The sequence below is a fragment of the Zalophus californianus genome, chromosome 9, assembly GCF_009762305.2.
Source record: "Zalophus californianus isolate mZalCal1 chromosome 9, mZalCal1.pri.v2, whole genome shotgun sequence".
NCBI classification, from domain to species: Eukaryota; Metazoa; Chordata; class Mammalia; order Carnivora; family Otariidae; genus Zalophus; species Zalophus californianus.
In genome coordinates this window covers 60,958,643-60,983,420 of record NC_045603.1, presented here as the reverse complement: position 1 = coordinate 60,983,420, position 24,778 = coordinate 60,958,643, and the positions used below count along the sequence as shown (strand labels likewise).

General features: G+C 58.2%; 2 protein-coding genes across 8 annotated transcripts in view; both read left to right on the top strand.

The window, feature by feature from the left end:
* EIF4B (eukaryotic translation initiation factor 4B) overlaps positions 1–3,758 on the top strand; it is a 30,730-nt gene extending 26,972 nt beyond the window's left edge. For all 3 annotated transcript variants that reach the window (XM_027592600.2, XM_027592602.2, XM_027592601.2), the window contains exons 12-15: positions 259–314; positions 865–973; positions 1,252–1,324; positions 1,679–3,758. In XM_027592600.2, the coding sequence (XP_027448401.1) occupies positions 259–314; positions 865–973; positions 1,252–1,324; positions 1,679–1,756 (316 nt within the window). In that variant the 3' untranslated portion in view covers positions 1,757–3,758. The remainder of the gene's footprint in view (positions 1–258; positions 315–864; positions 974–1,251; positions 1,325–1,678) is intronic.
* Positions 3,759–8,439: 4,681 nt separating this feature from the next.
* On the top strand, positions 8,440–24,592 carry TNS2 (tensin 2). Of its 5 annotated transcripts, none has more exons than XM_027592480.2 (29): positions 8,440–8,615; positions 13,018–13,126; positions 13,611–13,648; positions 14,525–14,563; positions 14,881–14,919; positions 15,070–15,119; positions 15,312–15,483; positions 15,770–15,820; positions 16,143–16,265; positions 16,353–16,417; positions 17,261–17,344; positions 17,819–17,931; positions 18,025–18,085; positions 18,355–18,430; positions 18,673–18,802; positions 18,885–18,950; positions 19,024–19,137; positions 19,328–20,536; positions 20,674–20,824; positions 20,953–21,542; positions 21,657–21,746; positions 22,063–22,188; positions 22,384–22,476; positions 22,603–22,680; positions 22,855–22,932; positions 23,339–23,507; positions 23,589–23,657; positions 23,797–23,826; positions 23,965–24,592. In XM_027592480.2, exons 1-29 carry the CDS (start codon positions 8,541–8,543, stop codon positions 24,101–24,103), a joined length of 4,227 nt encoding a protein of 1,408 aa, XP_027448281.2. In that variant the 5' UTR covers positions 8,440–8,540; the 3' UTR covers positions 24,104–24,592. The 5 variants fall into 5 exon arrangements, with proteins under 5 accessions (XP_027448281.2, XP_027448282.2, XP_027448285.2 ...); XM_027592484.2 differs by lacking the exon at positions 8,440–8,615 and adding an exon at positions 10,288–10,333; XM_027592482.2 differs by lacking the exon at positions 8,440–8,615 and adding an exon at positions 11,149–11,379.
* The last annotated feature ends 186 nt before the right edge of the window (positions 24,593–24,778 follow it).

Here is a 24,778-nt window from a genome sequence, read left to right as displayed (position 1 = left end):
GTCCATTTACTTTCCTAAGTCTTCGGATCTTCATTTGTAAAATAGAGAATAATATTCACCTTGCATGATCATGATGATCCTACAGGACATGGTACTTAGTGAGTGTTCATTGTTGTCTTTCCTATATTTTATGTTCCGCAATGTTAAGTATGTATTTTTGGTTCTCTTTGTAAAGTTTATTGTTTAGAGAACGATTATACGTTTCTCATCTGTTCCTTCCCTAAGACTGATGAATATAATTACATGTTTTCCTTCTAGTGGTGGGGGGAAAGTAGTTCCAGCTCAGCCACCTGAGGAAGGACCAGCAAGGAGAGGTAAGACCAACAGGAAGTCGGTATTTCACGTAGCTAGAGGCCTCAGTAAAAAACCTGTAGAGGACTCATGAAATACAGAACTTCAGTATAATTTTGCACCTGTTTTTGTGTTAAGGATTCTTAGATTAGCTGCCTTTTCTTGCCAGTAGAGGGCAGGAGTGGTCTCTTTGGAGACAGTGTGGAGCCCTGCCCTTTCCTGGTAGAACATTTCTTTAAAAGGGGAAAAAAAGAATCGGAAGGAAATTAACATGCTCAGTCCAGATTAGAAATGTCACCATCTGTAAGGCCAAGGTCACTACACGGCGTCACAGTCCTTCATTTCCAGTTTGCTCTTCATGATGATATACCCCTACCGTGGAACTTTTTAGTGGGTCTTATTTGGGGGCAGGGGGAACGTGGGAAGAAGGGCTGGGGAAGGAAGTCTGGGTTAGGGTGAGGCTGAATTGCCCTCCGTACACAGGGGCACACTTTTCTGCAGCCGAAGGGAAACCTAGGGGAAGGAGAGTGCTTACTCTACTTGATGTTCATTTATTTTTGCGTCTCCACTCAGGAGATGAAAACAAAGTAGATGGGGTGAGTGTCCCAAAAGGCCAAAGTGGGAACTCCGGCCGTGGTCCAGGAGATGGAGGGAACAAAGACCACTGGAAGGAGTCCGATAGGTATGTGTGTTCTCGTTCGTCATTTGTAACCTTTCATCTAATGCTAGGTGCATGCATCTTTGTAGTTAAGTTCTCGGTCCTCCAAGCATTGCCAGATCTCCTGCTGTAAACAAAGGAAAGTCAACCAATGTGGACAGTTTCAGTTCTTCTGAGAATCTAGAAAAAAAAGTCCAGCTAGTAAGGACTGCTGACTGGAGGTACCTATGCAGTGCCTCCTGCTGCTTGTGGGGGTTGGGACAGTCCTCTCAAAGATGGGGTTTACACTTACACCTCTGCAGGAAAGATGGCAAAAAGGATCAAGACTCCCGATCTGCACCTGAGCCAAAGAAACCTGAAGAAAATCCAGCTTCCGTAAGTGTTGGGTGCTTGTTCATGTTTGCCCTTGAACTCCTTTATGTTTGGGGCTACAAGCGGAGTGGTGGGGAGTCAGGCCCTGCTGCTTGTTCAAGAGGGGTGTCCCCGTTTGCTCCCTTTCACACCTCTCATCCCCTCTCCAAGATGAAAGGTGGTGGAGGAACTTCATTAAGAGCACATGGGCCTCTGAGCCACTCACCCCAGCTACTCACCAGTGGAAAATGCTGAGCGAGTGAGTGGGTGTGGCCTGGGCTGTCCCCTCCATTTTGCCCAAGTGGCCTTATCCTGTTTCTTGGGTTTTGATGTGAGAATTCAAGGCCTTGGTGATTTTCTCACTCTTGTCTATTCCAGAAGTTCAGTTCTGCAAGCAAGTATGCTGCTCTCTCTGTTGATGGCGAAGATGAGAACGAGGGAGATTACACCGAATAGACCTCTGCATCCTGTGCTTTTTCCTAGTCTCTCCGCCCTGGAACATTCGAGAGCAAATCAAACCTCTATCCAGACAAGACAATAAAACTCACCATCTCCTGGAGACCTTTCTTAACTTTTTTTTAAAAAAACAAAAAAACAAAAAACAAAATGAAATCCTTTTGCATGCTGCTGCAGCCTTTAAAATATTGAACTAACTGGAGAATCGCCAATGTAGCCAGAGAGAAAGAGACATATAGCTTTTCATGGAAAAGTTGTGCATTTTTACGACACATGCGGTTGCCTGTGTAATTAGTGCCTGGGGGCCTCCATTTAGCAAAATGGCAGTGACAGCAATACAGTGTCTGGAATCTGGCTGGGCAGTAGGGCAGGCTTAAGGAAGAGTGAGGTTTCTACCTTCGAAGTCTTATCCTATTGTGGCATATATGAATTCTCAAACATTACCTGAATAAATTTTCCATCCTTGGAAAGGTAGGTTTAGTCTCTGAAGTTGTTTTAGTCTCCAGGAGGCTGCCTGCCCCTCCTCTTATTTAATTCTGAGTTACTGGGGCCAGCCTGGGGGAATTCCTTCATTTTTACCCCCCAGGGGGGTAGTTGGGAGTGAGTCTATGGGCCACTAAAGAACAGGACTGCTTGGTGACCAAAATAAGCGGGGAAATCGTGGTTTGGAAAGAGGCTGTGGGGAAGGGACAAACTATTTTGCACCGGTGATCGGGGGGATATGGCATGACCTCCAGTAACACTGGAGCAGGAAGCACTTAGGAGTCATGGGAATTCCCAAGTCTTTTCTATGTCCTGGTTTTGCCCTTTCTTAAACACTGTCCTTTCTGGAAGTTCAAATATATCCACATTCTTTTGAAATCTTGAAGCTTTAAAAATGTAGACTCTCGTCCTGGTCCTCCGTTCCTCATGCTATTCTTTGCTGTTACCTCCCCCAAAGCAGCTTCTACTTAAACCACATACCTGATCTTGGCTTTCTCTGTCCGCCCCAGGGAGCAGAAGCAAATGAGGAATCACTGCTTTTCTCCAGCAAATCTTGGCTCTTTCGTGTCTTTGGACTCTCACTCCTTCCCTCCATTCCTGCTTCTACTTCTTTGACCCCTTTTACACCTCGGAAAACTCTAGAATTAATGGTCTTGGGTGGTGAGTGAGGGTGGATAAACAGGTACAAATTGTGAGCTGTTCTTAAAAACCTTTATGGGGGCTTTTTGGTTTTGTTCTTAAAAGTTTCCTTCTGTCCACTGAAAATCCCACACTACTGATTGGATTTATAATGTGGCCTCGACCAATGTGTGGTTTTGGTGGGGGGGTGGTTTAGCTTCCCTAGAAAGAACAAATGATAACGGAGAGAACTGTTCTAACAATGTCTTGGTTTCTGTTGCAACACAGTAGCTTAACTTGCCCTACTTTTATGTGCACCTTTGTACTGTCAGCCCAGGAGACGGTGTCCTTATGGGTGATACTGGGACGGGCAGAGAAATGACAACTTGGTCTCTTGTTCGCAGGCCCTTCTCCCATCAGTCCTAGGTTAGAACCTGCCCAGCCAGCAGACGTGTCTGTCGGTGGAGCGCTGCAGCAGTGAGCTAATGAATCATTTACCCCGTGGACAGAAAAGACTTAGTGAAATAACTTTAAGTAATTGGCTTGGATTGGCCAGTAGCCAGGAAGTGGCTTTTAGAGAGAGAACCCAAGGCTGAAAGGGATTGCTTTTTTTTTTTTTTTTAATACCATTGAAAAGGTAGGTTTTGCCCTCTTCGGGTCTACTTCCAAATGGTTGTATCCAAAACTTTTTCCCCACTTCCCCTCCTTCCCCCATTACCACAGAAACGGGGGTTCTGTCCCACTCCTTAATACATGTAAAATTTGTACAAAATATCTTCTATGAAAATGATTTGTAATCTGTAGAGTTAATACCTGGGAGATGTCTTGAGATGTAAAATCCCATCCTTTGGGTTGTGGGGTTTTTTTGTTTTCTCCAAATAAATCTGATCTTTAAAGTTCACCTTAATGCTGAAATTCTTGTGATCCTATCCCTGTGCCTTTCTGTTGGCTCCCCACCCCCATCTCTGTAGTCCTCTCAGCCTTAGATTCTGTTCTGTGCAAGTACAGACAGTGGGGTTACCAGGGGAAGCTGTTTATTGAGGCCCACGAACTGGGAATTTGCACCCACTCCCCTCCAGCGTTTTTGCCTGGTGTTAACCTTTAATATTATTTGAACTAATCTGTCCGTTTCCTTCTTCATGGCCTCGATGCAGTGCTTCCAACCACCTGCTTTCCAGGGCTACATGGCATAGGGACACAGTTCCCTGGACAAGCTGGGCTGTGTTAAAACTGAGACCCTTTTCCTCTTAATTTTTTTTTTTTAATCTGAGGTTAATTGTTCACAGTTCACAGCAAATTGGCCTGGTTTTTTGTTTTTGTTTTTCTTTTTTAAGAAGGGGGGAGAGAAGTGGGGGAAGGGGCAGAGGGGAAGGAGAAAATCTTAAGCAGACTCTTATTACCCAGTGTGGAGCCCTATTCGGGGCTCAATCTCCTAACCCTGAGATCTGAACTAAGCCAAAATCAAGAGTCAGATGCTTAATCGACTGAGCCACCCAGGTGCCCTCTCTTTCCCCTTCTCTCTCAATCATAGCTCAGACTCAGTGGGAATCTCCCAAATGGCTAGAGATAGGCTGTTTGTGGTTGCAAGGCAGGAAAGAGGACGGTGGCTGAGAATCCTTAAGGTCACAAGGGGGTGGAGCAAAGAACCCCGGAAACCTCAGCAATTTGGAGGAAGATGGGGGGGATGTGCAGACAGATGGGAGCCCAGTTACACACATGGCTTTCACAGTAGCTGCTCTTGGGGTTCTTGGCAGTGCACTGATCTCTTCAAACGTGGAGGGATAAGAGGCCCAGGGCTCTGTGCTGACTGCAAGCCTTCCACGTGGATTTAGGTGAGAGCGAAACACCCAGGCTGCATGGGAAACCCACTTCCACCGCTGGCATCAGTCTGCCACTTTCTCCAAGCCTTCATTTTGAGCTGCTCCCCGGAGGACCAGGTAAATGATGGAAAGAATAAAAGTGGGAAAATCTAACTTAGAGCCTCATGATGGTTGGGTACAGGAAGGGTAGAGAAGGAGCTCCCTGTACTGTGTCCCAAGAGGGCACTCGAAATCCAAGGAAAAGGTAGGTGCTGGTATGGCCCCATCCTGAGAAGGATGGGTGGACGCTCTCAGAAGCCCAGCTGCAGAAATGGATCCCAGGATTGGTGCACCCTGTCATCCCGCAATGAATCTTGAGTCACCAGGAGGATTCAGGTATGGCATTCTATTTTACAAGGGTCACTTCCAAGCTGCTTGGATCCCCTGTTAAGTCCACAGCATAGATTCTAAACAGAATCAAGCTCTAGGCTCTGGTCCCAAGGCAGGGAGGTCCCAGTCAGTGCGGAAGGCTTCAACTCAAGCACTAAGCAAGCTCACAGCATCTGGTTTCTCAGGAAGTGGGAGAGCTACACATCTGCTCCTGGGAGGCATTATTTCTCAAATAAAACCTTGTTTCTTGGCAACCGTCATAGCCCCCCCAGGGCCACAAATGAAGGGGAGACTCGACTTCCCTCGCCCTCCCGCCTCACCAGAAAGGAGTTTGGAAGAGGCGAACTGTGCAGCTCCACGCCCAACAGCAGCAACCTCCCAGTTGGACAATACACCCTCTGTCCTCCGCCAGCAGATCCACCTCTGGACTGAGCTCTGCCCCTTCCCCCGCTCTTCCTGGTTCCCAGCACCCCAAACCCTCCACCCAAGTCCCCCTGACCCGGTGCTCTTCCAGCCAGGACGGCCCAGGCCCCTCAGAGCCCTCCGATAATCCCCCCACCCCAAGGATCTGAGCACACTCGGTCCCAGGCATGGGATCACCCCAGACCTTGGAAGAGGGGGTTCAGCCTTCAGTCCCCAGATGGGCTGCCTTCTGCATAGTCAAGGTAAGAAAACCTGCATGGAGGGAGGGGTCAGAGGGCGTTCCTAAAATTCTGTTCCACCTTCACTAACATCATCCTCTCTTTCTGCTCCCTTTCCCCTCCCTTCTGAAGCTCCCACCGCTCTGAAGTGGTAGTCAGATGTCTGGATGGCTCCATATGCCATCCATTTTAATTTCATCCCTCCAAGCCACCTCCTATATATAATTTTTCACTCTCAACCTTCCTCATCACCCTCCCTCCAGCAGCCCCCAACCACCTGGTCCCCAGGTCCCTCAAGTCTGAGCTGGAAGTTCAGCTACCCATCTTATGACTCCCAATTCCTTGGAACCTCAAAAGTTCCTCTCAGGGGCAACACCACCAGCATGAGTGTGAAGCTCTAGCCCTGCCCACGGCTCTGGGATCCAATCAAGTGCCTCTTCTCTGAGTCCCAGTCTCTCCCTTGGTACCTTTAAAGATCAGAACCTTGAGTGCCTAGCTGGCTCAGTTGGAAGAGCATGGGACTCTTGATCTAGGGGTCTTGAGTCCAAGACCCACACTGGGTGTAGAGATTACTGAAATAAATAAGCTTAAAAAAATAAGCTTAGAACCCACCCCCTTCAGCAGGCATCCCAGGCACCTAGCCAAAGACCCTAATGAACTCTGGGAAGGACAAGATTTTAAAAGAACTAGCTAGGGGCGTCTGGGTGGCTCAGTTGTTAAGCGTCTGCCTTCGGCTCAGGTCATGGTCCCAGGGTCCTGGGATCGAGCCCCGCATCGGGCTCCCTGCTCAGCGGGAAGCCTGCTTCTCCCTCTCCCAGGCCCCTTGCTTGTGTTGCCTCTCTCACTGTGTCTCTCTCTGTCAAATAAATAAAATCTTTAAAAAACTAAATAAAAGAACTAGCTATAAAGGGGCCCCTGGGTGGCTCAGTCGGTTAAGCATCTGACTCTTGATCTCAGCTCAGGTCTTGATCTCAGGGTCCTGAGTCCAAGCCCCACATTGGGCTCCACACTAGGCATGAAGTCTACTTTAAAAAAATTTTTTTTATTTAAAAATAAAAGACCTAGCTATAGACTCCAAAGAAATGAGCAAATTTTCATATCCAATTTCCCCCAACTCCTGCCTCCCCTCCTCCCACTGCCTCCCCACCTCTTCCTTCCCCCACCCCATTCCAGCCCCCTCCCTCCAGCCGTTCCTGCTGCTCTAACCTGAGACGGAGGCTGCCTACTAGACACAAACCAAGAGCAAGTAAGATCTAGGCTCCCCAGTCCCAGCCACACCCACCCCTTCCAAATGCCAGTCTCTGAGGGACCCACTCTGTCACCATGTCTCTCCCCAGCCGCCAGATTGGAATCGGAACCAGACTTCCCAGCCTTTGCCAAAGGCAAGAGGAGCACAGAGATGACCCAACTGAGAGCTGAGACAGGGGAGGGACAGAGGGCCCTGGAGCTGGTGGTACTGGCTGCCTTCAGCAGGCATTGGCCATTGAGCCCTGGGCACCGGCTTCTCGGAATCCACGCCCCACCACCACCACACACACATGTTTTCATCATGGAAAATCCCGTGGGGAGGGTGAGGGAGGGCAGGAGGGAGTGTAAGGAAGTGCTCAATACTAGAGAACACTGGTGAATCTGAGAATGGGAATAGATTGAGAGTTTCTAGAAAGATATCCCTTCCCTCTTCCTTCCCCTCCAGAGTGACTCAAATTACCCCAGGGCCCATTCGTTTCTATCCAGCTCCAGATCCCGACACTGCATAAGAAAGGAATGGTAGAGGGGCACCTGGGTGGCTCAGTTGTTAAGCGTCTGCCTTCAGCTCAGGTCATGATCCCAGGGTCCTGGGATGGAGCTCAGCGGGAAGCCTGCTTCTCCCTCTCCCACTCCCCCCGCTTATGTTCCCTCTCTCGCTGTGCTGTCTCTGTCAAATAAATCTTTAAAAAAAAAAAAGCGGGGGGACGGTAGACCACAGACTGAACTTCCATCTCCACTGGAAAACCTGGGACTTGAGTTAAATATGAGGAAGACTTTGATAGGCTCAGGGAGTGGGAACGACCACCCAGGTCCAGCTCCAAAGCCGAGGGGGGGATGGGCTGACTGAAGCTGCTTAGGGGGTGGGAGCTTGAACTTGACGTGGAGGTCCTCAGCTGTTGAGTCCTTAGGGGAGAAGAGGTGGCCAGGACGTCTCTCCCCTGCGGCAGAGGACTAGGGAAGGGTGTCCAGCGACTGGGGACACCAGGGACAGCAGGCATCTTCACCTGAATCTGGCGCCCCATGGGTCGGTGGTGCTAGCCCCACCAGGCCGGGCCGCGGGTGGGCCCCGACTTTGGGGTCAGGCTCGATCCCGATCCTCTCCAGGGGAGGGGCGACTGAGAGAGGCCGCGGCAGCTCTCTGCAGCGTTTCTAATGCCTTCTGGACCTGTGACCACTTTTTCTTCTACGTCTGTCTGGCTCCTGTGTTCTGTTTTGCTCTTTTGCTGCGTCCTGCCGGGTACTCTCTCCGGCCTCGGAGACTTTCCCGTCCGTGCGTCCTCCATGTCCGCCTCCTCACGCCCTCCCCAGCCCGGTCTCTTCCTGTCTCCGAGCGCCCCTCTGCCAGTCTCCGCGTCCCTCCTCGCCCTGAGCCCCCGGAACGTGCGCCCGCAGAAGGTGGGGAGGACGAGAGGGAGAAGGAGGAGGCCGAGGGGCGGGGAGCGGGGGAACGTGGGGATTGGAGCCGGCAGGAGGGAGGAGAGCAGCGCGGGAGGGAGCGAGGGCGGGCGCGGGGCGCGGCGGGCGCGGGAGGGAGCCCGGCCGAGCGCGGCGCCCGCTCCCGCCTCCTCCACCTCCTCCGCGTCGGCTCGGCGCGGGCCCGGCAGCATGGGCTGGCCCGGGGGCTCCCCCTGCTGCTGCCCCGCCCCGGCGCGCCCCCGCCCCTCCGGGCGCCCCCCGCAGGTGAGTGGCCGCGCGGCGCGGGGCGGGAGGGCGGCGGCCGGTGCGTCACGGCGGCCGGGCGGGGCCGGGGCCGGTCGCCAGGGGGCGCGGGGCGGCGCGGGGGCCGTGGGGCCGCGAGACGGCCGCTCTCGAGGCTGGGGCCGGGGGCCGGGGCGCGGGCGGGCGGCGGGAAGCCGGGAAGGGGACCAGGGGGCGGGGCACGGCCCGCGGTCACACTGCCGTCCCGCCCTCGCGCGTCCTGGGGCTCACGTTAACCCCCACACGCGGGCCGGGGACCTGGGCGGGAACTGGCGGCCGCACTCCGGCCTGGCCCGGGAGAGTGTGTGCGAGGGTTTTCCTTTTCTACTTCACTTCTGGGGAGACTGAGGTTCGATTTTCCATTCCCCACTCCTGGGCCTCCCTTCGGCTTCTCCCCTCATTTCTCCAGATCCTTCTGGGCGCACTCATATATGCCGCCTCTCCTCCCTCTCTCCTTCCCCGGGCCTCACCCCTCCTCCGCGGCTGGGCTCCCAGCCTCTCATCCAACCACAGCTATTTCCAGGAAGGGGGAGTGTGGGAGGAGGGGTTTCTCCAAACAAACCCAAGGCTTCGGAGTGAGAGGGGGCCAGGCTGGGGGAGAGACTGACAGGCTCCCGGAATGTCCCAGGCAGGAGGAGGGCGAGGGTCCTAGGGGGTCTAGCCATGTCTTCCAGCCCTGCTCTGGTGAGCTTCCTTTCCTCTCAACTCTGGCTCTCCCATCTCCATCTCACTTCAGAGGTGCCCCAGGGAGTGGGGAGAGCGACTCAAAGCCATGCTTCCCTGGCCACCCAACACAGGGGTTAGTCGGTCCCCCAGAGGGAACTACCAGGTGAGGGGACCTTTCAGCCCCTCTGGGGCCAGCAAGTGTAGAAAGAATGCTGGAGGGGTCCTGGTCAAGGTGCGTGCAACAGGAGCAGAGAAAGGCCACCCCAACCTACCCACCCACCCTAGTGCTCCTCCCCGCAGCTTGGCTGTGAACTGGACCGGGCCAGACCCAGTTGTCCACACTGGCCAGGGGCCTGGAATGCCCTGGGACCCAGCCAGGGTTGATGGGATGGGAGTGGGTTGCAAAACCAGTGCCCCTCTCCAGTTACACGCTAGGGGCCCAAGCCTGGCCACAGAGCTACCTCCCTGGCCAAGGTACTCTGGGGACAGACTTCCTGACCTGGAAGGAGGATTAGAGCTTCAAAGGCGAAGCCTCAGCCCAGGCCCATGCCAGGCAGGTCCAAAGAAGTGTCCCGAGTGGGCTCTCATAAGGGGGGGCTCATCTCAGAGAAGGCAGGATTAGACCAGTCCCTTGGGCATGAAGGAGGGAGAGGCAACTGTAAGGACCTGCTGGGAGAAGCCTGAGCTCTGGTACATTCAGTAAATACCATGCAAATGAGGGGAGGCACATTTGCACATTCTTTCAAGTGACAGCTCCAGCCGGTCAAAGGGCTGCTGTCCAAGGCTTAGGGCTGAGGACCCCTGGCCCTTAACCCCATATATTTTTGGAAGATCAGCCCCCCCCCAACTTCCAAGGCCCCAATCCACCTCCTTCCCTTGACTCTCGGGACAGGAAGTTGGCCATGTTCCCAGGAGGGAGGCAGGAGGCCCACGGAGGGGGGTGGAGTATGTGTTGGGAGGGGGGCCTCCTGTCCAGTCCTTAGGCCCTGGGACAGCTGCTGAGGAAGGAGAGCAGAGCTAGGAGAGCCATGAAGGTAGTACTCAGCCTGGGGCGGGGGGAGTGGCGCAAGACAGGGCCCAGCCCTAGGGCCTGGGTGGAGGGCCAACATAGCAGGGCTGCGAAGAGGGGCTAGGGATCTGGGAGGTCTGGCTGGAAGAAGCCAAGGAATGGGGGTGCGAGGGAGTGGGGGGTGGGCGACAGGAATGTCAGGAGCAGAGCTGCTGGGGTGCTCTCAGGAGAAAGGCCTCAAATGCCCTGGGCTGGAGCGGGAGAATGGATCACTCCTGCGGGCAGAACAATCTTGTGGCTGGAATCGGGCCTTTCAGCGTGTATGGGAGGGAAGGGGGAGGCAGTGCGTGTGCTCTCCTTTTCCTACTTCACCACCAGTGAAACTGAGGCAGGAAGCTGGCCCTGCGTTTATTTTCCCTGCCCCTCAGGATACACTCCTGATTCTGGGCTGGCAGGGGCAGTGTGATTCCCATCTCCCCCTTCCTCCCCACCCGAGGTCGCCTGACAGCCTGAGAGTTCAGGCTGGGAGGCGGGCCTGGCCAGGGACACAGTGTTCCCCACTGGCCCTTGAGCCCTGCCCTGAGACCTAAATCCCCACCCCGCCCCCACCCCACCCCACCGGGGGCTGGATCTCAGGATCCTTGCAGATCCCTGGATAGGGTGGATCCCAGGGCATGGGGCAGCACCAGAGCCAGGGGGCTGGGGGGGCCAAAGATCCTGGGCTGACACTCCCAGCAGGGTAGATCCTGGGAATCTGATCTCCTGGCCTCCCCCACATCCTCCCCCCCCCCCCACCACTTCCTGGAGCAGCGACCTGCCCCTTTCCCGCCTGCACTCCCCTCCACTTCCAGGGCTGGGCTTCTCCTCACACCAGCCAGACAGTCTACCCTCCACCCAGGGGAAGCAGCTGCCTCCGCCAGGCTGCTTCCAGGAAGCCCCGGGCCAGGCCCCAGCATTGTTCAGGCTCGCAGTCGGCACCCCAGGCAGCCGGACATCATGAAGTCCAGCGGCCCCGTGGAGAGGCTGCTCAGAGCCTTGGGGAGGAGGGACAGCAGCCGGGCCAGCAGCAGGGTAGGAGTGCCCCCCGGCTGGGCAGAGGAGGGGCAGGGGAGGCGGTGTGGGCAGTGGGGGAGGGGACCAGCACTGGGCCAGACCCTCTTCCCCCTGCCCCGCATGCCCTCACTACTCTGCCTCTCCCCGGAGGGGCCGGGGCTGTGGTGTGAGCCACAGAAGTTCGGATTAGGGCAGAACCTGGTGTCTACTTTGACTCCCCCAACTTCCTTGCCCTAATTCAGGCCAACCCTGGGGATCCTCGCCCCCAAACCTGCACTCAGGTGTATATACTGCATGGTAGCACTTTTCCAGGTACCACCCCGGCGCCCCGGAGCAGGGCTGAGAGATCAGGCCCCTTCCCTGAGCTAAGAAGTTTGGGAGAAATGGGGTGGAAGTGGCAAAGGGAGGGGGGCTGTGGCCAGGTCTCAAAAGTGCTTTAGACACTGAGGCTTTGCTTTCCCCCGACATCATCTGTGCATGCTGTTAATGCCAAAATGCACCCAGTTTTCCTAATGGGTCCGGCAAGGTTGGTCCAGAGAGTTCAGGTGGGGTTTAATCCAGCTGCTTCAGGACAGCCAAGAGACCAAAAGTGCTGCCCGGGTCCCCAGGATGGGGGGCCTGGAGGCCTATCACTCCATTTCCCCATATTTCCTCAGCCTTACCCCAAAAGCAGCAGCTCAGGGCAACATGAGACAATATTATTGGGGTGGGGGGGGCGGGCAGGAACTTGAACTCCTGAGGGAGGAGCAACATGGGTAAAAGGGAGAGGAGGCATATAGTCCCCGGAGAGGATGAGTGAGGTGAACCCACAGTGGGAGGGATGGGACTGGGGGCCATGATGGGGCATCCCTGCCTCACTGCACTCTGGGTAGGGAGGGGCCCAACAGGGCATCTGGTCCACCTCGTCTCCCATCCCATGCTGGAGTCCCACTTGAACCTCCTCAAGTGACAGGGTGCTCACTACATCCACAAGTAGCAAGACAGCTAACTGTTTCCCTCCATGTCATGTCTCTGTCTGCCTGTCCCTCCAGCGTTACCACCCCCTCCTTACACAGTTGCTGCCTGCCGCCTCAATGCACAATGAGTAAACATGTTGTTCTGACAGTAGTGGGAGGAGGGCGTGTCAGCTGTCCGGAGCGTGGGGGCAGCAGGAGCCAGGGGGGTAGGACGGGCTGAGGCCACTCCTGTCAGGTCAGTCTGGGCGTTGCGTGACTGACATCCTACATTCCTGTCTAGATCCCCTCCTGCTCACTCTCCACAGGGACCTTCATCTGGGGAGGCCATCTGGGAGGAGAAACAGGGAGCCCTTACAGAGGAAAGTCAGAGGGCACCCCCAAACCAGGAGGAAAGCCCTAGTGCTTGGGGAGGCAGTGACCACAAGGGTTCCACACCCCAGGGCCATAGGAAGGGCCTGAGTGATTCCTCAGAGAAGAGGTGACCCGGCTGGGGTGATGCAAGGCGGCAGGTTCCACACACCATCAAGGACAGGCCCCACGCTGGCCCAGATACAGGTGTGGCCAAGTGTGTCTTAGTGTGGGGGCTTTAGCAGGACGGAGGAAGAAAGAAACCAGTGCAGTGCTAAGACCCTGGCCCAGTCCCAGAGACGGGCCCGCTGAGAACTGACACCTCTCTGTCGGCGTGTCCCTCCACCCCTAGCCTAGGAAAGCTGAGCCACACAGCTTCCGGGAGAAGGTCTTCCGGAAGAAGCCGCCAGTCTGTGCAGTGTGTAAGGTGACCATCGATGGGACTGGCGTCTCATGCAGAGGTGAGATGCCCCGTCCTGTGGCTGAGAGCCTCCGCCCAGCACCACTTGTGCACACAACTCCCGTGGGCAGACTCACGGAAATCACAATGAGCCTGCTGCCCCTGGACTGGGCAACATGGGAGCCAAGAGGCAGCTGCCTCCCCTCCAAACAGCCCTTGCTCCCAGTGACAGACACTACCCCCCCACCCCGCCCCCACAACCCAGGAGACCCACTACTCCCCGCCCTCCCTCCCTCCTCACCCCCACCCACCCAAGGACGTGAGCCTTGGCTGGCTCCCTCCCTGGCCTGGGCAGTACTACCCCACTGCCATATGCTTCCCTTGAACTGCCCCTGCCCGCCCCCCACCCCACTCCATCCCAACACACTCTTGGAAGTCCCAAGATCTGGTCCTAGGGCCTGGGGAAATGGGGGGAGGACTACCCCTTCCACTGCCCACAAAAGGCCCCTGCTAACCTCTCTCTTCTCCGCACCATCCCTCTCTAGTTTGCAAGGTGGCAACACACAGAAAATGTGAAGCAAAGGTGGGTGCTTGATTGGGGGAGGGGAACTAGAGTCCCTTGCTCTGAAACAGCCTTCTCCAGCCACACTGGCATCAACCCTCCACCCCTCTCATCACTGGGGAACCCCTGCTGGGGTGGGAGAGGGTGCTGTACTGGGCCCTTTAAGAACCACCCTACTCCACCCCCTGCAGGGCTGGCCCAGGCCGGTGGACAGGAGACAGCGTTTGTCTTGGTGCCGTGCCCAGGCTGCAGCTGGCGAGAGGGTGGGGGTGGGGAAGAGGAGGAGAATGAGGAGGAGGAAGGGTGGGGTGGGTGGTGGGGGGAGCAGGATTTCAAAGACTGGGCAGCCGGATGGGCTGTGCCTTCCCTCTGGGGAAGGGTCCTCAGGATGCCTGGGGTGGGTCTCGTCCTGGGCCCTGGAAAAGGCCGGGCAGAAGGTACAAGAGAGCGCCACTGTCCACTGGGGACCTGAGACAGCCCCATCTCTGAGGAGGTTCCCCGGTCCTCATTCTGCAGTGCGGGGGGTCCCAGGGCTTGGAGTTGGCCTGGGGGAGCTGTGTGCCCAGGGGCGGGGTCTCCCGGTGAAAGAGGCCAGTGTCCGTTCCTGGCCATGGCCTGCCTACATGGCTCTATATATAACTCCTGCCCCGCAGCTGGATGAATGGGGGTCTGTGTGGGCAGGGGGCTGGGAGCCAAGAGCAACAAGTGGGGGGCCCAGGGGTGGGGGACCGAGAGGCCAGAGGGGGAGGCTCCCTTAAATAGAGGAACCTCCGCTGGAGTGTGCGCCCATCTGCTGAAAGCCCCTCCACCTTGCTGAAGCTGAGGGGTAGCCCCATCCTCAAGCCCAGGAGGGTCCATTGTCCCAGGAGCTCAGTCCCTCACTCGGTCTCCTTCCAGGTGACTTCGTCCTGTCAGGCCTTGCCTCCTGCGGAGCTGGTGAGTGTGCTCTGAGATGCAGTGGGGGAGGCAAGGAACCTGGCTGAGGTGTCCAAAGGTCTGGTGGCCACAGAGAGGGCCCCCCAGGAGGTTACCTTGAATGGACTGCTCTGGGTGTTGGTCATCCTGAGGGAGAGGGAAAAAAATGGGCCCTCTGCTCTTCTTGCCCTTGGGCCTGCTGGGGGTTAGGACTCCTCTCCCCTCGCCCAGTCCAGCCCCCACAGGGACACTGTCGTGCCCTCTCCACCATCCCCAGGCACAGACTGGTCCCTGCCCCCGCCCTAACCCCTCCCTTTTCCTTCTCCATCTCCCTCTAGCGGAGAAACACGGCCCCTGTGAAGCGCATAGAGCACCTGGTAAGTGATGCTGGAGGAGGGGGCCAAGCAGGTAGCTCTGGGAGTAAGGACCTAGGTTTCGGCTGAGGACAAAAGTTCAGGGGACTCTGGAGCGGGGTGCCTAGACTGGGGGGCCCCCAAACATGTGCACTGTCTCCTCTCATCCACCAGGGATCCACCAAGTCTCTGAACCACTCAAAGCAGCGCAGCACTCTGCCCAGGTAAGTGAGGGCGCCGGGGTGGTCCCCCACCTCAGCCCTGCGCAGCGCCCCCCAGCAAAGCTCTCCGGGGCAGCCGCCCGCCCGCCAGCGGCCCCACCTACCCTGGGGACCCAGGAGGCCTCGCCCTCCGCTCCCACCGGCCTCCCCGGGAGCCCCGCCCCCGTGTCTGACGCAGGCTTCGCCCCGTCCCAGGAGCTTCAGCCTGGACCCGCTTATGGAGCGCCGCTGGGACTTGGACCTCACTTACGTGACGGAGCGGATCCTGGCCGCCGCCTTCCCCACGCGGCCCGACGAGCAGCGACACCGGGGCCACCTGCGCGAGCTGGCTCACGTGCTGCAATCCAAGCACCGCGACAAGTACCTGGTGAGGGGCGGGGCCTTCCACTGTGAGCCAGTGACAGGGCTGGGAGACCCAGATGGGCGGAGCTGCTCCCTGACGCCAATCTCGCAGAGGCGCGGCCCGCAGGGGGGCGGGGCCCGGGGGCGGGGCCGCGGGAGCCGATCGGGAACGCCCCCCTTGGGCTGTCACGGCTAGGCCGGGCCCCTAGCGACCTCCTCGTTTGGGAGAAAGACTTTGCTTAGGGTCACGGCAGGGGACAGCCCCTCACTTCTTGAGGTCACTTCCGTCTAAAACTCCCCTTTACTTGCAGCTCTTCAACCTTTCAGAGAAAAGACATGACCTGACCCGCCTGAACCCCAAGGTAGGAGGGGATTAAAGCCATTAAACTGAACCACCCCCACCCTAGAAGCCCCCAGCCTCCTCGTTATTAATAGTAGCGATGGGCATCTACTTCACTCTTAAGCACTTTCCCAGATGACTTATTACTTGAGACACCAAAGCATGGTGCAGGAGACATCAACCCATTGTACCGGTGAGGAAAGTGTTGAGGCTGGTTGTCTTGGACAACCAACAGTCCCTTGACCTTGGCCCCGACCGACCCCTACACCTGGTCCCTTTTCCATCCCCACCCATCTCGCTTCGCTTGTGGCCCCCACTGTCAGTTGTACCCCCACACCCCCCAGGTCCAGGACTTCGGCTGGCCTGAGCTGCATGCGCCCCCCCTGGACAAGCTGTGTTCCATCTGCAAAGCCATGGAGACGTGGCTCAGTGCTGACCCACAGCACGTGGTCGTACTGTACTGCAAGGTGGGCTGGGACCTCGGGTTCACAGGGCTGGGGTGCCCTCAGCCTGGGGCACCAGCTGGCCCTCCATTCCTCTCTCTCTATCCTCAGGGGAGCAAGGGCAAGCTCGGGGTCATCGTCTCTGCCTACATGCACTACAGCAAGATCTCTGCAGGGTGAGGCTCCCTGGCCCCTGACTAGCCCCTGCCCCAGTGACCTTGCCTCCAGTTGGCCTGCCTTGAGGAGCCCATCTCCCTTGAAGCCCACCTCTGTGTTCAGAGAGCCATTTACTGTCAACTTGGCCTTTCCACCTCCTTTTTCTCACTTGTACTTCACCACGGCTCCCCACAGAGGATTTGTATCAGATCCCTAGGGTTGATGGAAAAAAGTGCCACACATTAAGCGGCTTAAGACCACAGAAATTAGTTGCCTCGGTTCTGGAGGCTAGGAGTGTAAACCCGAGGTGTCAGCAGGGCTGAACCCCCACCGAGACTCTGGGTAGAACCCTTCCTCTAGCTTCTGGTGGTGACCAGCCGTCCTCGGTGTCCCCCGGCTTGCCACTGCGTCGCTCCAGCTCTGCCTCGGTCGTCACGTGGCTTTCTTCCTGTGTGTGTCTGTCTGTCTCTTCTCTTCTTCTAAGGACACCAATCATATTGGATTAAGGGCTCATCCCTACTCCAGTATAACATCTTAACTAATTCCATCTGCAACGACCCTATTTTCAAATAAGGTCACATCCTGAGGTACATATCTTTTGGGGAGACACAATTCAACCCATAACATGGTCTTATTGCCCCCATTTTACAGTGGAGGAAACTAAAAACTCAGGGAATGCTGGCCTGAGGTCCAACAACTAGTAAAGTGACTGTCTGTGGGGTTTCTAGTCCTCTTCGTCACCACTCTGGGCTTCCTCTAGACTCGGGGGGATCACACGTCTCCTCCCTCCCCTGGGGCTTAGGGGCGGGAAGCCTGGATGGATCCCAGCCCCTGATCCCCCACACGGGCCCTGTGGTCCCCAGGGCAGACCAGGCACTGGCCACGCTTACCATGAGGAAGTTCTGCGAGGACAAGGTGGCCGCGGAGCTGCAGCCCTCCCAGTGCCGGTGAGCAGCCTGGGTGGGGATGGGCCGCAGGAGCGGCTCCCTCCATGGCCGCCAAGGCCAAGATTCTCTCGTTTATACAGCACACCTTAATGGAGCACCTTCTGTGTGTCAGGCACTGGGCCAAATGTTAAGAATTCAGAACAAACCAGGTCCCTGCTCTCACGGAGCTTGTGATAAAGAGAGACTTATAGGACAGTCAGAGCCCATCTCTATCATGGGAAGCAGAGATCTGGGGGGAAGAGCATTCTAGGCAGAGGGGCCAGCAAGTACAAATCTCAGAGACAGCAAGAGGGACTGAGGTTAGATGTGAAGAAGAATTTTCTGGTGAGCTGGAGGATGGGAGGGAAGTGCTAAGAAGAGCAGGCCTTCCGGGCGGGGGCGGGGGGGGGGGCGGGCGGTGTGCATAGTAGAAATGATACAAAGGGAACCCCCGGAGGAAGGGGCTTATGTTCTCACTGACACTCGCCCCACCAGATATATCAGCTACTTCAGCGGCCTCCTGTCTGGCTCCATCAGAATGAACAGCAGCCCTCTCTTCCTGCACTACGTCCTCGTGCCCGTGCTGCCAGCCTTTGAACCAGGCACAGGTGAGTCTGCCGGGGTGTGCTGCACAGGGAGGACCGTCCCCCACCCCCTCCATTCAGCGCGCCTCACGTGACTCCTCCTTCCTGCGCCTCCAGGCTTCCAGCCCTTCCTCAAGATCTACCAGTCCATGCAGCTGGTCTACACATCTGGAATCTAGTGAGTGCTCTCTTCCCAGGCCCCTGCTCCCTGCAGTCCTGCTCCTCCAGCCTCCCCAGACACCTGGGCCTCCCGCTCCTGCCACTGCACCCAGAAACGTATGCTGTCATGCGGTCCGTCTTACAGAGAGGCTGATGCTCAACTAAAGGCCTCTCACGCAGGGCTCAGACTCCAGTTTCCTAACTCCCTCCTGACCCTTCCTACCCTACCTACCCCCACCCCAGCCCAAGTGCCTCTGGTTCAGCCTCTGCTCATCCTCTCTTCCTCAGTCACATTGCAGGCCCTGGGCCCCAGCAGCTTTGCATCAGCCTGGAGCCAGCCCTCCTCCTCAAAGGCGATGTCATGGTGAGGGGGCCATCCTGGGAAGGGGGGTGCAAGGGGTAGTGGTGTATCCCACCAGCTGCACAGTCTCTGGTGAGTCATCAGTTCAAGGCAGACTGGAGGGCGGAAGGCTAGTCCCCGGGCGGGGGAAGTCACCTTGAGGTGAGGCCCGGCAGAGCTGTGGCCAGACAGTCCCAGGATGGAAGCACAGAGGAGGCGTCAGTAGACAGGAGGGCCTGACCCGTGGTCTCCCTTCCCTCCTCCAGGTGACCTGCTATCACAAGGGTGGCCGGGGGACAGACCGGACCCTGGTGTTCCGAGTCCAGTTCCACACATGCACCATCCACGGGCCGCGGCTCACTTTCCCCAAGGACCAGCTGGACGAGGCCTGGGCTGGTGAGTTGGAGACAGATGTGGTGGCTGGAGCCCAGGTGAGGGCAGGCAGGGGGCCTGGCTCCTCACTGTCCACTCCCCGCAGATGAGAGGTTCCCCTTCCAAGCCTCAGTGGAGTTCGTCTTCTCCTCCAGCCCCGAAAAGATTAAAGGTAAGAGCCAAACCTTGGGGGAGGGCTAAAGGTTGTGTCCCTGCTCCCCAACACCTGGGTGGCCCTTCGGCAGGCAACACCCCACGGAATGAGCCTTCGGTCTCTGTTGACTACAACACCGCAGAGCCCGCCGTGCGCTGGGACTCCTATGAGAACTTCAATCAGCACCATGAGGACAGTGTGGACGGTGCGTGGGGCAGGCCCAGGGGTGGTGGTAGGTATAGGTTTGGGGGGGCACACTCCTTCCTCCCAGGCAGAATCCCCCTCCTGAAAAACACCCCTGAGCCACAGTCTCCTGCACTGTCCCCTCTCATTAACTCTCTCTCCCTCCCCCTTCTCCCTGCTTGCCCTCCCTCCCTGGTCCTCTCCCCACTCAGGCTCCCCGACCCACACCCGGGGACCTCTGGATGGCAGTCCTTATGCCCAGGTGCAGCGGACCCCCCGCCAGACCCCGCCAGCGCCCTCTCCAGAGCCACCTCCACCCCCCATGCTCTCTGTCAGCAGCGACTCTGGCCATTCATCCACGCTGACCACGGAGCCCGCTGCTGAGTCCCCTGGGCGGCCGCCCCCGACGGCTGCCGAGCGGCAGGAGCTAGATCGCCTCCTGGGAGGCTGTGGAGTGGCCGGTGGGGGCCGGGGAGCTGGCCGTGAGACGGCCATCCTAGATGACGAGGAGCAGCCCCCCGCGGGCGGAGGCCCGCACCTCGGAATGTACTCGGGCCACAGACCTGGCCTCAGCCGCCACTGCTCCTGCCGCCAGGGCTACCGGGAGCCCTGCGGGGTCCCCAACGGGGGCTACTACCGGCCGGAGGGAACCCTGGAGAGGCGGCGGCTGGCCTATGGGGGCTACGAGGGGCACCCCCCAGGCTATGCCGAGGCGTCTGTGGAGAAGAGGCGCCTCTGCCGATCACTGTCTGAGGGGCCGTATCCCTACCCCCCCGAGCTGGGGAAACCAGCCAATGCGGACTTCGGCTACCGGGCCCCAGGCTACCGGGAGGTGGTGATCCTGGAGGACGCAGGGCTGCCTGCGCTCTGCTCGTGCCCCGCCTGTGAGAAGCTGGCGCTGCCCACTGCGGCCCTATATGGGCTGCGGCTGGAGAGGGAGGCTGGAGAGGGGTGGCCGGGCGAGGCCGGCAAGCCTCTCCTGCACCCGGTGCGGCCAGGGCATCCACTGCCCCTGCTGGTGCCTGCCTGCGGGCATCACCATGGCCCGCTGCCCGACTACAGCTGCCTGAAGCCGCCCAAGGCGGGCGAGGACGGGCACGAAGCCTGCTCCTATGGTGTGTGCCCTGAGGGCAGGTATGGGCACCCAGGGTACCCTGCCCTGGTGACCTACGGCTATGGAGGAGCAGTTCCCAGTTACTGCCCAGCGTATGGCCGGGTGCCCCATAGCTGTGGCTCTCCGGCTGAGGGCAGAGGGTACTCCAGTTCTGGCGCCCACTCCCCACGGGCCGGCTCCATATCCCCAGGCAGCCCACCCTACCCACAGTCCAGGAAGCTGAGCTACGAGATCCCCGCAGAGGAGGGAGGGGACAGGTACCCAATGCCGGGGCACCTGGTCCCAGCAGGACCCTTGGCATCTGCAGGTGAGGGCGCTGGGGTAGGGAGTGCCTAGGGAAGAGGAGGGTTCTGGAAGATGGTGGGGAAGGTGCAGAGTGAGAGAGCGCTAAGCTGGACAGAAGGGACTTCTGGCTCACAGCCCCTGTTCTCACCTTCCCCACAGAGTCACCTGAGCCAGCGTCCTGGAGGGAGGGCCCAAGCGGGCACAGCACCCTGCCCCGGTCTCCCCGTGATGCTCCGTGCAGTGCCTCTTCTGAGCTGTCTGGGCCCTCCACACCCCTGCACACCAGCAGCCCAGTGCAGGGCAAGGAAAGGTACGCGGTGGGGCTGGGGCTGTCCAGGCACCGAGGCAGCCTGCAAGCTGGGGGGTGGGGGCGGCTCACACAGGGACTCTGCAGCCCTACTAATCTACTCACCACCGGCCCACCCTCCCCAACTGCAGCACCCGACGGCAGGACACCACGTCCCCCACCTTGGTGCCCACTCAGAGACTAAGTCCTGGCGAGGCCTTGCCATCCACTCCCCAGGGAGGCGCTGAAAAGGCTCCCGAGCTGCCAGCAAGAAGCGGGCTGGAGCTTCCGGCCCCTAGCCCCTTCTCCCCCACCTCCCCCCCCACGTCACCCAATGACTGGCCTCAGGAGAAGAGCCCGGGGAGCCGCTCGGACAGTGCCAGTCCGAGGGGCCCCGTGCCCACCTCGCTGCCTGGCCTCCGCCATGCCCCCTGGCAGGGCCTACGAGATCCCCCAGATAGTCCAGATGGGTCCCCCCTCACTCCTGTGCCTACCCAGATGCCCTGGCTCGTGGCCAGCTCAGAGCCACCCCAGAGCTCACCCACACCTGCCTTCCCCGTGGCTGCCTCCTATGACATCAATGGCCCCACCCAGCCCCCACTTCCCGAGAAACGCCACTTGCTGGGACCTGGGCAACAGCCAGGACCCTGGGGCTCAGAGCAGGCATCACCACCAGCCAGAGGCACCAGTCACCATGTCACCTTTGCACCTCTGCTCCCGGATAATGTCCCCCAATCCCCAGGTATAAAGGCCTTGAGGAGGGTGGGACCCCCTTGTGAGAACCTGTCTCCCAAGGAGGGGCATGGCATGGGCACTGGGAAGCACTGGGGCCAAGCTCGGTCCCTCCCTGTCCTAGAGCCCCCTATGCACGAGAGCCAGAGCAATGTCAAGTTCGTCCAGGATACGTCCAAGTTCTGGTACAAACCACACCTGTCCCGTGACCAAGGTGAGAAGCCAGCCTGCCCCTCCCCTCCTGCCCTCCTGGACCCCGTCTTGGCTTAAGAACCCATCCTTGGTGCCTCCTCCCTGTCTCAGCAGGTTTACCTGGGCTGTCTCTCACTAGCAGGTGGTTCTGGGTTTGGGCCCAAGGAGGTTTAGACTCAACACTGTCAATGCCCTTTTTAACTCTAAAGTTCCATCCCCAGGTGCCCCAAAACACCACAGCCGTTAGGGTGAGAGGCCTAGGGAGCTTGGGTAGCAGAGGTAGAGAGGGGCTACATGGGGCTCAATCAGCCACTGTGAAAACTCCCACCTCCTCCCAGCCATTGCTCTGCTGAAGGACAAGGATCCTGGGGCCTTCCTGATCAGGGACAGTCATTCATTCCAAGGAGCCTATGGGCTGGCCCTCAAAGTGGCCACACCTCCACCCAGCGCCCAGCCCTGTAAAGGTACAGAATGCCCAAATGAGGGAGAAGGGGAGTGGAGTAGGGGGAGGTACCAGGGGCAAGACAAGGTGGGGTGGGCCATGGCCCTTCTTGGTGGGGAGAGGCAGGAAGTGACCTCTCCAGCTCTGGAAAGAATCCCAGCAGGGGAGAAAGCTGGGACCTAGAATCTGGTAAGGCCATCCTCCCCCCTCCCCTCAGGGGACCCTTTGGAACAGCTGGTCCGCCATTTTCTCATTGAAACTGGGCCCAAAGGAGTGAAGATCAAGGGCTGTCCCAGTGAGCCCTACTTTGGTGAGTAGCAGAGGCCGAGGAGGTTACAGTGGGTTGGTTTAGGGGGGCCAAAGGGTCTCAGGAGTGTGGAGGGAGAGCTGGGGATATCTGGGGGCACCTCATGGCTTCTCTCCCCTCTCCCTGCAGGCAGCCTATCCGCCCTGGTCTCCCAGCACTCCATCTCCCCACTGTCCCTGCCCTGCTGCCTGCGCATTCCCAACAAAGGTGGGTGTCCTGTGCTCTGTCCTCCCACTTCTCCTCCTCGCCCACTGCAGCCCAAGGCAGCCTCCCCAAGTCCTGGCTCCCAGCCTGCCTTCCCTTGGGACAACAAAGAGTTCTCCAGTGCCTAGGGAATGGGGCTCCCTGCTGACCTTCCCTGTTGGCCCTCACTTCCCTCAGATCCTCTAGAGGAGACCCCAGAGGCCCCGGTGCCCGCCAACATGAGCACAGCAGCAGACCTCCTCCGTCAGGGTGCCGGTAGGGACCTCCCCCTGCCTTCTTCCCTGCCCCTGGGCACCAGGTGGGGCGCTACAGATGCAGGCGGGAGGCACTGAAAGGCCTGGAGGTGGGCAGGCCCTATTTGTAGTGCCGGTGGGAAAGGGGGTCTTCAGTCTAGGAGCCCAAAGTCATGAACATGAAAATCTTGGTGGGGGTGGGGGAAGGCCTTGTTAGCATGCAGATTCTTGGGCCCCTTTCCAGCATTTCTGTCGATCTGGGAGAGTTGTAGAATCTGCCTTTTTAACAGGTGACCTGTGATTCCGATGACTTTTGAGCAGTGGTAGTGGGAGAAAGGGCAAGAGCTGGGTGTGTGGAGAGATAGGGAAAGATAGATCTGGGTGCTGGTGAAGCTGGTGCTCTCCTCCAGCCCTCTCCTGCTTCCTAGCCTGCAGTGTGCTCTACCTGACCTCCGTGGAGACAGAGTCACTGACGGGCCCCCAGGCGGTGGCCCGGGCCAGCTCGGCAGCTCTGAGCTGCAGCCCCCGGCCCACCCCAGCCATCATCCACTTCAAGGTCTCGGCCCAGGGCATTACACTGACAGACAACCAAAGGAAGTGAGTATGTATGCCGAACTCCCTGGGGGCCCTGGGGATCCCCGTTTCTGGCTGTGACTTTCCCCATGATCCTCCTCAAAGGCTCTTCTTTCGCCGCCATTACCCAGTGAACAGCATCACCTTCTCCAGCACTGATCCTCAGGACCGGAGGTGAGCCTCCCTCCTGACCCTTGGCTCCCACAGCCCCACAATCCCGTCAGGCCCTGCAGACCGGGCAGCCCCCTGCCCCAGCCCTCCTTCAGTAGCTAGACCCTGGGTGCGATTCTTCACGGTTCTTCTCTTTCTGCAGATGGGCCAACCCCGACGGGACCACCTCCAAGTAAGCCTCCCCCACAAGTACCACCCCTTCCCTCCATGGGTCTGAGGCACTGCCCTTCCTCCCCAACCCTGGCCCTGCAGTCTTTTTGTGGAAGGGATGTTGAGCCCCCTCCTCCCCACCCTGCCTTTGTACCCCTAGGATCTTTGGTTTCGTGGCCAAGAAGCCGGGAAGCCCCTGGGAGAACGTGTGTCACCTCTTTGCAGAGCTTGACCCAGATCAGCCTGCAGGCGCCATTGTCACCTTCATCACCAAAGTCCTCCTGGGACAGAGAAAGTGAAGGCAGGCCACAAGCTCAGAGCCCACGTCAACACCGCGCACCTCTCAGCACCCCACAGTCCTCACTTCCCCTGGCCTAGGCCCAGGAGACCCAGGAACCAGCCCCCTAGTGGGCATTAGCCTGTGCCACTGCTCTCCTTCCCTGCCCCCAGCCTGCTAAGCCAACTGGGTAGGCCCGCGAGATGACTTTGCACGTGATCAGATGGCAGAGATGGGTGTGTGAAGGGTGAGGAGGCAACAGCAGGTGAACCCTGGAGGGGATGTGGACAGCCCCAGCTGCAAAACATCAGCCCTGGAGGGGAAACAGGGCCTGCCAGCTCCAGCCAGCTGCAGGTCCCAGCCCGGAAGGAAGAGGGGGAAGAGGTATGGGGAGCAAGGCACTCCCTCCCCTGCCTCCCCCTCTGAGCAGAGAGATCAGAGTGGGATCACATGAATGGGGGGAAAAAAAGAGTCTATTTTTGTCTAATAATAAAGAATTTCTATAACATTACTTCAGAGTTGAAGTCGAACCTTGTTCACGAGAAGGTCAAAGCCTTGTGTCTCCCAGGGCATACCTGTGTTTCTTGGGGGCACCCCAGGCCCAAAGCCAGGTCTACGGAACACACGCCATCCCCATCCTGGGCCTCATACTGGTCCAAGTCCAAGCTGCCTCAGCTGCCCCCACCTCTAGCCCTGT

Excerpts from the sequence above, each read along its gene's own strand:
- TNS2 (XM_027592480.2), top strand. The coding sequence starts at position 8,541 with ATGGGCTGGCCCGGGGGCTCCCCCTGCTGCTGCCCCGCCCCGGCGCGC. Across the intron at positions 14,920-15,069 it reads TGAAGCGCATAGAGCACCTG|GGATCCACCAAGTCTCTGAA; the intron begins GTAAGTGATGCT and ends CTCATCCACCAG. Across the intron at positions 23,827-23,964 it reads CCCGACGGGACCACCTCCAA|GATCTTTGGTTTCGTGGCCA; the intron begins GTAAGCCTCCCC and ends TTGTACCCCTAG.